This window comes from Anomaloglossus baeobatrachus, chromosome 2, assembly GCF_048569485.1.
Source record: "Anomaloglossus baeobatrachus isolate aAnoBae1 chromosome 2, aAnoBae1.hap1, whole genome shotgun sequence".
Taxonomy (NCBI): Eukaryota; Metazoa; Chordata; class Amphibia; order Anura; family Aromobatidae; genus Anomaloglossus; species Anomaloglossus baeobatrachus.
This window is the reverse complement of record NC_134354.1, coordinates 751,306,766-751,317,712: the sequence shown is the minus strand read 5'-3', so window position 1 is coordinate 751,317,712 and position 10,947 is coordinate 751,306,766. Positions and strand designations below refer to the sequence as shown.

Sequence of the window (10,947 nt, the reverse complement as noted above, 5' to 3'; positions counted from 1 at the left end):
TATGAGCCTAGTATTGAGACTAGTAATGATGTTAGTATTGAGACTAGTAACGAGACTAGTAAAAAAGTAATGAAAATAGTATTGAGACTAGTTATGAGACTAGTAATGATGTTAGTATTGAGACTAGTAATGAGACTAGTAATAAAGTAATGAAAATAGTATTGAGACTAGTAATGAGACTAGTAATGAGACTAGTAATGAGACTAGTAATAAAGTAATGAAAATAGTATTGAGACTAGTAATGAGACTTGTTGTGAATACATTTTCCAGTTCGGGGCTCCCTCTTGTGGTCATTGCTGGCGGTGCTGTTGATTTGTGGAATGAAAGCCACACACCTGTCAATGACTGCCAATCAGGTCTCTCAGTTTGGGGTATATAGCTAAGTAGTTTTCTCTTGTTACTTGCTGGTGCTCAATGGATATCCTGTGTGTAAAGGACATTCTGAAACCAGCCCTGCTCTCTACCAGAACTCCTCTCAGATAAGTTGTCTTTGTACCTCTGCTGGTTTTTTTTTACACTTTCTTGGTATTTTTTCTGCTTTGATACTAATGCATGATTCCTATTTTGTCTGTGTGAAGTTCCTGGTGGAATGGGATCATTCCCTGCTGGGAGTGTCTGTATACTTAGCTCCATGAGTCTGCAATGTATTGTGTTTTGTCATGCTTGGTATTAATTCAGTCCCTCATCTGTATTAGTGTTTTGGATCCCAGTAACATCAGAGTGCTGATTAGTGGGGGAGAGGCCGTTTGGTCTCAGGGTTTTTTATATCAGACGTGCTGGTATTTTTTAGGGTTTTTATGGCTTCAGACAGTACTCCTTCCTATCCTTTCCTATAAAGATAGTTTGGGCCTCATCTTTGCTAATCTGTTTTCTGGCTATGTATTGTGTTTTCTTATATCACCGTAGTCTTTACATGTGGGGGGCTATCTATATCTTTGGGGCTTGCTCTGAGGCAGATTAGCTTTTCCTATATTTCTATCTGTAGGGATATTTAGTTCTCCGGCTGTGTCGAGACGATTAGATCATCGTAGGCTCGTCCCACGGCTACTTCTAGTTGTGTGTCAGGATTAGGTCTTTAGTCCATTAAGGTTCCAGCCACTCTGGTTACATTTTGGGTTTCCAAATTTTTTTGATCCTCCTCGGTCATTGAAGCATAACAGAATAGTATTGAGACTAGTAATGAGACTACTAATAAAGTAATGAGAATAGTATTGAGACTAGTAATGAGACTAGTAATGAGAATGGTAATGAGACTAGTAATGAGACTAGTAATGAGACTAGTAATGAGAATAGTATTGAGACTAGTATTCAGACTAGTATTCAGACTAGTAATGAGACTAGTAATGAGACTAGTAATGAGACTAGTGGTCACAGTAAATTAATAATATATTACAAATAGTAAAGTATTGAGACTAGTATTGAGACTAGTATTGAGACTAGTAATGAGACTAGTAATGAGACTAGTGGTCACAGTAAAAATTGCAAGATCTCTGATTTTGCATACATAAAACTAAAAGCTGTCACAATATCTATCTGTTGTATCACTTTAATGTGTGGGGTTCACTTTACAAACAGTTTAAGCAGAGAACATTGTACTTGTAAAGCGACATATAAAGATATTGGTGGGCGATGACTTGAATGAGTAGCCGGTGGTGAAATAACACAACCATTCCGAGTAGAATCTTTGGTCCGTGAGACTTATTTTCTCGCTCTTCTGCCCACCTTTAGTGTTATGAGGACTGCAACAGATCAGGATGTGACCGAAGTCAGGAGTCACCACAAATAAATTTAGCGATCGTGTAATAAATAAGTCAGCGGTGGGAAACTCTCTAGACGTTCACTTTTTGTGAAAGACCAGCGGCTTTACCATCCCAGCCAGGATCTTGGGTAGTTGTGCGGATATCACTTCTGTCATCATCTCCGGGAATTCCACGCTCAGTGCTCGGGACTGGAGGAAGGTGTTGAGGCAATAAAGATGGAGCTGCTTCACCAGCTGTTTTTAGTAAGATAAAGCCAGAAATTAATGTATAGAATGATCCAACATTGATAAATTCCATTTAAAATATACCATGGTAAAGAGTACCTGTCACTTACCACAAAAAATATGTGATGTGAATGCCGATGTTCTCCTGAATCCGGCACTGTTTTTCTTTGGTTCCTTTGCCTCTGCGTTCCTGATATATGACTCCCTCTTCCCTGTATACAAATCTAGTCTTTTTAGACAAGTGGGCGTGGTCATCAACTCTTTGCTCTAGGAGTTTTCTACAGGAAGTCGCCAACTTGGCTAAAAAGACGAAATTTAATTGTGGAGAGAAAAGGCCATATGTCCAGAATAGGAGAGGCACAGAAACATAAGAAAAATGGCTCCAGATTCAGTAGTACAGAGGGTACAGACAGAAGAGTAGTCAGACAACCAAGGTCAGGTAACAGGAGGATACATCTGGACACAGAGAGTAAACAGAGGCATAGTCAAGTCACAGGCTGAGGGTCAGAATTCCAGGAGAGTACGTATTAGATTCAGGGAGCAGACAGAGATGTGGTCAGGTAACGATCTGAGGTCAGAAGCCAGGAGGTAACAACAAGAACAGGGAGCAGACAGAGACGTGGTCAGGTAACGATCTGAGGTCAGAAGCCAGGAGGTAATGAAAAGAACAGGGAGCAGGCAGAGAGGAGTTAAATAATGGTCCGGGGTCAAGAAACTCAGATCAAAAGACTTGCAAAAACACACTGCTCAGTAAGGGCGCTCTCACACATCCGGCTTTTCTCCAGTTTGCCGGTTCCGGCGCACACCAGTACAGTGTATACAGTACAGTGGCAGCTCGACAAGCTCCAGTCACACGCTGTCATGTGACCGGAGCATGTGTCCCGGACGTTACAGCGCTGCCACTGTACTGTATACACTGTACTGGCGTGCGGCGGAACTGGCAAACTGGCGAAAAGCCGGATGTGTGAGAGCACCCTAAAGAAGCCTGGCAATTACCAGGAAGGTGGAACACTTGAGCAATCAGCACCTCCCAGAACCTGCATGGAATCCTGTGCTATCAATCAACCTGTGTGCTAATGCTCAGAGAAACACAGCAGAGCATCTCCAAATGCAAGATGCTCTGCACAAAGGAATCCTGTCACTGCCGGCTCTGTGGTTCAGGAAAGCGCAGCAGAGCATCACCTGTGTGCAAGATGCTCTGCATAGAGGGATCGTGACAGATCTATTACTTATGGGATCATCACAAATAATGTATTAGATCTCAGAGGGAATCTGTCAGCACGTTTTTGCTATGTAATGAAAGCAGCATGATGTAGGGACTGAGAGCCTGATTACAGCAATGTATCACTTACTAGGCTGTGTGCTGCTGTTTCAATCCACTAAAGTGCTAGTTGACTCATGCCTCCTAGTCAACTGTTCTGTGTAACCATCACTGAAGAGCAGCTTTGTGTCAATGTGCAGTGTACACAGAAAGCTGCCAATCAGTGGTGTGGATGGGGTTATATAACTATCTCCATTCTGAGCACTGCTAAATCAGCAGCAGAGAAAACAATGATTGCATCAAGATGACAACAAACAGCTCAGTAAGTGACACATCGCTGGAATCAGGGTCTCTGCCCCTACATCATGCTTCTCCCAGTTTACATAGCAAAAACCTGCTGACCGATTCCCTTTAATGAAGCTAAGATTACACTGATGAGCAAAAGGGTAACAATGTTATTTTGACATGCTCAAAGCTGTAGTGGATGGTGAGATATGGAGCCTAAAAGTCCAAAACATTGTTACCCTTTTGCTCGTCAGTGTATAAGTAGAAGAAGACATGTTCTGTATAGAAAGTCAGTAGTTCTCAAGATCATTTTTCCTGGTGGGCTGCACTACTATTACCCAGATGACTAACATTTAAAGAGCAATATAATATCATTGAATTGGACAGTATGTGTTTTGGGCAGCACTTATTTAGATATTAGCAGACATGTTATTCGCTAGTTTTAGTTTGTTTTTGTTTTTATCTCTGTTCTTCACCAAGAATTTCCTTAGCCATCAAAAATCAGAAATAGATAAGGAGCAGAATGCAGAAGTCAAGGCTACCTTCAGACAAAGGTAGGACATAGCCCTCTGGGTATGTGCACACGTTCACCATTTCTGCACCATTTCTGTACCTCTTGGCAGGCAAAAAAGCAGCACGAGACTTCAGGATTCTCATTCACTTTGCTGGTATCAGGATGTGCCTGCAGTTTGTTGACAAATCTACACTCAAAAATGCATAAAAAACCCACACAGCCTAAGGCCTCCTTCACACATCCGTGTCTCAGGTAAGTGTTTCGTCCAATTCCGCATTTGTGCATGCGCAGGACCGCAATGGAGGCCTCTCTGTGGATGATGCAGGATGTGTCATGCACATGGGGCTGGGCAAAAGGTCGGTGATGGCACAAGATGGACGGGGCGCTGGACTGAGAGCAAAGACACCCATCAGACTGGACCGCCCTCTGGTGGGTGAGTGTTATAAAGGTGTTTTTTTACGTTCTGCACAGTGGCCTAGGTTCTTATATACATTATATTAGAATGCTAAATATAAGGGCTCACTGGTGGTGGCTGCAGCTTATATGTGAAAAACCTGGAGACGGGTTCCCTTTTATGAAGACATTTATGAAGACTAGCAATGTGCAAGTGCCGCTAACAGCGATAATGGCGGCACAGTGTGAAATTTATATAAAGAAAGGGGCAAGCCAGGAGGAGCACAATGCTCCATGTGTCTATATGTGGCCACCCAGTGGTTGTGATGTGTGTTGCATAGTGATGGGCAGTTGGTGATCCGGTTCCCATGGCTCCGCTCACCATAAAGAGCCAGCTCATTTGGATTGTTCTTGGTTCCCTATTAAATATGTGTTTAAGATTGTAGTAACGCCGCTGAAACCCCGCCCACCCACGGCTAAACCCTGCCCACTTATAATGGACCAATTAGATTGTTGAGTGGGCGGGGTTTAGCCATGGGTGGGCGGGGTTTCAGCATCAAAAAGAGCCGTTTAGAGAATTTAGTAGCTCTCTCTGGTGATCCGGCTCCTGTCAGTCACCGCAGGGAGCCGGATCTTTGTGTCGGATCGTTCGCGACTGACACATCACTAATATTGCAGCATGATGAGCATTTTGCTTCACTGTCATTATATCCATCATGTAATACCATCAAAAAGGTGTCTGACTGGCTTCCCAATGATTCTGCAGCCAGAAAAGGACCCTAAACATACAATGTCATTAGGACCCATCTGTAGTGCAAAAAGGAAGTCCTGGAAGTAATGATCCGGCCCCCACAGAGCCCTGATCTCAGTATCACCCAGTCTGTCTGGGATTACATGAAGGGACAGAAGTATTTGCACAACAGACAACTACAGAAGATCTGAGGTTAGTCTTCCAAGATGTTTGGAACGGCTTCTCTGCTGATTTTCTTATCTCAGGAACGGAGAGGCGCAGGAACATAAACTAAACAACTCCGGATTTAGAGGAATGGCGGCATTCACATCAGGTGAAAAAAAATACTATATTTATAGCAAGACACAGATCTTCTTTAAAGGAGTTAAAAAATGTTAAGTTTAATTTTTGGGTAATCATCATAGGGTAATATCGAATATCTCTGGAATAAGTGATAGAATGACAGGATGACACCAACATTCTTGATGGTCTGTGGTGGCCTAAGGCACTTGTATGTATAAATTAATTTTATAACGTGTAAGTAGATACAAATTTCATAATATAAAAACTTGTGAACGAGGGGGGGTATTTACCATGTTTTTTTGGAGTAAGAATTACTGCACCACAATTGTGAAAAAAGTATAACAGTTTTTATTATTACAAAAAATACAAAATACTGGAAATCACATGTGATTGCAGTTAGTGATTAGACATACATATATATATATACATACTTAAAATCCAATTAAATGAGACAGAGAAAAGAAGGTCACAGGGAGGGAGACAGGCTACCCCATAATTTTTGTGTGGGGAATGATGAGGACACAGTTCTCGGTAAAACACACGGCTGGATGGAGGGGTCCCACAGACGGCTGTGGTGTTTCTTCTCCCGGCAGGTTGATGGTGACTGCCTTTCCCTGCACCTGTGTAACGTGTACGATTCCAATGGGTTCCCACCGGTAACCCGCTCCCCAGCTTGGATGGGTGCTGAAGGAGCCCCTTTTGCCCGCAGGCTCTGGCCCTGGGAACTTTAGCCTTGGCGGTGACTGTGTTTCCCTCTCTCGGTTGGACTGTTGCCTTCTGACGGGACTTGGCTGCTGGGAAACCCAGGAGGTTCCCTTCGCTAACGGATTTGGCAAATTCACGGCGACTCCTAGCCTTGCCGGGGTCCGTAAGCCCCTGCCGGATGGTGCTGGCTTCTCTTTGCGTACCGGTCCGGTACCGCCGGGCCACCGCCCGTCCACGGTCCTTTTGGTTAGCTCCAATAGGCCACTCCTGCAGACGGTCACCACCGTCTGCCAACCTTGCTGATCCATCCGGGCCACACACCCGGACCAACTTCAGGCTTCTCTACTGTCACTTCCAAACTAATCTGCCCTACTTTTCCCGCCTCCAGGACTGTGAACTCCTCGGTGGGCGGGGCCAAGCGCCTGGCCCACCCCCTGGTGTGGACATCAGGCACTGGAGGAAGGCAACAAGGGTTTTTGTCTGACTTTGGTGTGCCTGACCGGGAGTGTGGGGTGTGTAGGTGTTGTGCTGTGACGACCTGGCTTGTCCAGGACGCCACATTCCCCCTTAGTAAAATGCAGACCGTCCGCGGGCTGCCCGTCCATCACCGGTTTTATTTTCACAAACTGGAAAGATAAACGGTAAAACATATTACAAGTATAATAACATCTTCCCACATCGGGAGGTACTCTTATTTAAACGTTGCTAAAACAGTTATGGCTTCCACTCTCTCCCACCCAAGTAACCTGGCCTTGATGCTGCCCCTAAGCAAACAGGCAGCACCCCTTGACCCCAGTCCAGCACAAGCTACCCGAGCGGGTTCTGTCCTTTTCAGGGGACCCACGTCCATGGGGAACCCCTGAAACCCCCAAAGGATTGCCATCTCTTCCCTCCAGGCCCATCCTCCAAATCAGCCTCTCCGGAGGCGGTTACGGTATAGCCTTAAAACATATGTTTATTTACGGACCACAAGTTCGTGGTTGCCCTGCCAGTTCTCGGGCTTGTTCGTAGCAGTTTCTACGCCTTTGGTAAAGGGGTCCCAACGGGGACCAGTTGCCGGCAACGACCGGTTCAAATCAAGGTTTCAATCAGGTGAATCTTCGGTTAATCATTCACTTATCATTCATTTTCAACTTTTAAACAGAACACTGGTGGTCCCAACGGGGGACACTTGCAACGGGACTCCGCTGCCATCACTCTGATTCTTCGGTGTCGGCTGGGGGAGGGGGCGCGGTGGACACTCGGGCCTCTTGGCTGCCCCTCAGCTTGGCGTCTAACGCAAACCACCCCCTCTCTCCGCAGTGCCGGGTATACTGAACTAGGTCTCCTGGCATCAAGTTACGGCCAGGGTGCTCCTCCGGCAGGTGGGCGTTGACATCCCGCCGGGCTACAAAGACCTCGGCCTCCAGGCCCGGCTCGTAGATGAAACCATAGCCCCAGCGGACATTAAACCGCCTCACCTGCCCTTCATACAGCGGGCCCCGGACTCAGAAGGTCGCTTGACGGAGGCTCTCCTTCTCCCAGATCGTACGGGCCACCAACTCCGCCTTCTTCCTCTCTCTCTCTCAGCAATCTCTGGGCCCAGCGGTGTCGGTTCCCTGTCCCAATACGAAGCTGCTGCGAGCTCCGGCGCATGGGTCGGGCCCCGCGAGACCTTCTAGACACTGCCCACCTCTGGTGATCTGGGTGGAAGGTCCCGCGGTGACTTGGCCTGGGGTGCTGCCTTGCAGCGGCAACTCGGCAAAACCTCAGCCGAGGTGTGGGGGATGGGCACAGGGTTCCTCTTCCGCCGGGCCTCCTGCACGGAGCGGCCTGTCGGCTCCGGCTCGGAGGACATTTCTGGGGATGCCTCCGGCTCAGGCTTCTGCACCTTCCAGGGTAGCGACTCTGGTCGGTCACGGGCTCCGGCTACAGGCCGATCTGCCTGGGCGGACATGCGGGGTACCGCTACCGGTTGCGGGGGTAGCGGGCCTAGTGGCGGGGCTGCGGCGGCCGGTACGGGTAGCGGGGGAGGTAGCAGGGCGAGCGTGCGTGGACCGGGTCCCTCGGCCCGATGACCGACCCACTAGGGGCACAGGGGCGTGGGTCACTCACCCTCCCTTCCGAAGCTCCCTCTTCCTCGCGTCTCCCCATGGTTGCTACAACCTCCGCCATGTCGGCCTCCCACTCCTCCAGGAGGAGCTGCATCTTGACCTGCAGCCGTTGTTGGAGCTGCGCGGTCCGGATCTCCACCCACGCCGTGGTTCCAAGCGCGGGGGCTACGGTGCTGCGGGACGGCATAAACATGGCTCTGGCGGCCTCTTCCAGGAACCAGCAACAAGATGGCTGCAGGGTCCTGGCGTCCCTGCTTTTATAGCCGCGGGCTACATGCGGCCAGACGCCATCAGTCCCCCTTAGTCTCTTTCCGGCTCCTCCTCTACAGGGGCGGGGCTTCGGCCTTCGCGCCTCCACTACTCGAGGAGACGCTCGAGCGGGAACTCCTCGCGCCCAAGATGGCGGCCTCTCCAATTTTTCGCCCGGACACCTCCGGCGGTAACAAGGCACACCTCTACCAGACGGCAGAGCGGTAAGATCCTGTTCGTGACGCCAAGTTGTCGCGGGTGGAGGAGGGGACGCTGCGCTCTCCCACTGCTCGGGTCCAACTGCAGCTGCTGCGGCTGCTGCTGCTCGGTGGTGGCTCGAGCGGTGGGCCGGATCCCGGGGACTCAAGTGGCGCTCCTCGCCCGTGAGTGAAAAGGGTGGGGATTGGATGGTGGGGCTTTGGTTATTGTCCGTGACGCCACCCACGGTTGTGGTGATATTGGTGACACCACTGCTGCTCTGGACGGGGATCCCGGGAGTGATGACTGGGAGCAGCCTGGATATTAGTTCTCCCCTCCGTGGGTAGGGGGTTGGTTGTCCTGGGGCCCGGTGATGGGGTAGGGATGGATGGCAGGCGGGTTACGGGGCCTGGCGAGGTGCAGGGTCGTGGGGGCAGCGCTGTGCCGCACGGCACGGTGGTACTCACTCAGCCAATGATGAGGACACAGTTCTCGGTAAAACACACGGCTGGATCGACGGGTCCCACAGACGGCTGCGGTGTTTCTCCTCCCGGCAGGTTGATGGTGACTGCCTTTCCCTGCACCTGTGTAACGTGTATGGTTCCAATGGGTTCCCACCGGTAACCCGCACCCCAGCTTGGATGGGTACTGAAGGAGCCCCTTTTGCCCGCAGGTTCTGGCCCTGGGAACTTTAGCCTTGGCGGTGACTGTGTTTCCCTCTCTCGGTTGGACTGTTGCCTTCTGACGGGACTTGGCTGCTGGGAAACCCAGGAGGTTCCCTTCGCTAACGGATTTGGCAAATTCACGGCGACTCCTAGCCTTGCCGGGGTCCGTAAGCCCCTGCCGGATGGTGCTGGCTTCTCTTTGCGTACCGGTCCGGTACCGCCGGGCCACCGCCCGTGCACGGTCCTAACGGTTAGCTCCAATAGGCCACTCCTGCAGACGGTCACCACCGTCTGCCAACCTTGCTGATCCGTCCGGGCCACACACCCGGACCAACTTCAGGCTTCTCTACTCCTTTCCTTCCTCTCACTTTCACTTCCAAACTAATCTGCCCTACTTTTCCCGCCTCAAGGACTGTGAACTCCTCGGTGGGCGGGGCCAACCGCCTGGCCCACCCCCTGGTGTGGACATCAGCCCCTGGAGGAAGGCAACAAGGGTTTTTGTCTGACTTTGGTGTGCCTGACCGGGAGTGTGGGGTGTGTAGGTGTTGTGCTGTGATGACCTGGCTTGTCCAGGGTGCCACACCTGGTCCCGTGCCCTGGGGCTTCTCTTGTAAAAAGGGGGATTATTGTAAGTAGGGATGAAAGTTACTGTACATGACGCTACCTGCGGGTTGCGGTTAAGAGTAGAGGACCGCCACTGCTAAATGTGGGTACTCCCAGGGCTGGTGGTGGTTGCAGCAATGATGTTGGGCCCTCCACAGGTAGGACCGTGCCTGGGAATTGTGAAGGGCAATAACAGGGACCACTTAAGGTTGTAACCAACAGTCTCTACTTATTCCGACCAGTGGATGACTGGTTCAGGTCCAATGGAGTATCAGTGCCAATGTAGTGACCCAGGTTGCTCTGTCCCCGGCACTCTCTGTTGATTGGGTCCCCATAGCATAGAGCGTTTGGGGCCCGACTGTCCCTTTTGGGGTATCAGTCTCCTTCTCCGTACGGCGGGCAGTGTGGACCCTGTGAGGAGGTAAGTGTCCGAACCCCGATCCTAGTTTACTTCTGATGCCCCCGGATTATTTGGTTCAGTGAAGTCCATGGAGGTGTCCACACCATGCAGGTGATTATCAAGCTGTGCAGAACTGGCGCCTGATCTAGGGCCCTGTGCGTGCTCCGGTCCCAGCGGTACTTGTCCGTACCCACCCTGGCGACCTCTCTCCTGTGCCCCCGGGTCACCGTTGCATAGACCCAGCTCGAGCATGTCCACACACCTCTGTGTGCCACAGTTCTCTCTGTCTCACAGTGTGTGTGTGTCCCCCTCCCACCAGACTGGCTAATCCCAGGACTCGTTCCTAACTCTAGGCAACTATCCTCTTACTGGCCGGGGTGAAGACATCCTTAGAGCAAGAAGAAGATTTTTGTGTTTCCTTTTTCTTCCTTCTTTGGAATTATACACAGCGGACTCGGACTACAGGCCTCTGTGAAACTTCCCTTGAAGTTAACGGTACCATAGTTTTAAGATACCCGGGTATCCCTTTGTTCAGTGTAAAACCAACGTTGGTAAAATTTAAGG

General features: G+C 49.9%; 1 protein-coding gene across 1 annotated transcript in view; it reads right to left on the bottom strand.

The window, feature by feature from the left end:
• Window positions 1-1,530: 1,530 nt before the first annotated feature.
• Window positions 1,531-10,947, bottom strand: part of PGR (progesterone receptor) — a 120,606-nt gene continuing 111,189 nt past the window's right edge. Inside the window, exon 8 of the mRNA XM_075337478.1 lies at window positions 1,531-1,993. Within this exon, the coding sequence (XP_075193593.1) occupies window positions 1,838-1,993 (156 nt within the window). The 3' untranslated portion in view covers window positions 1,531-1,837. The remainder of the gene's footprint in view (window positions 1,994-10,947) is intronic.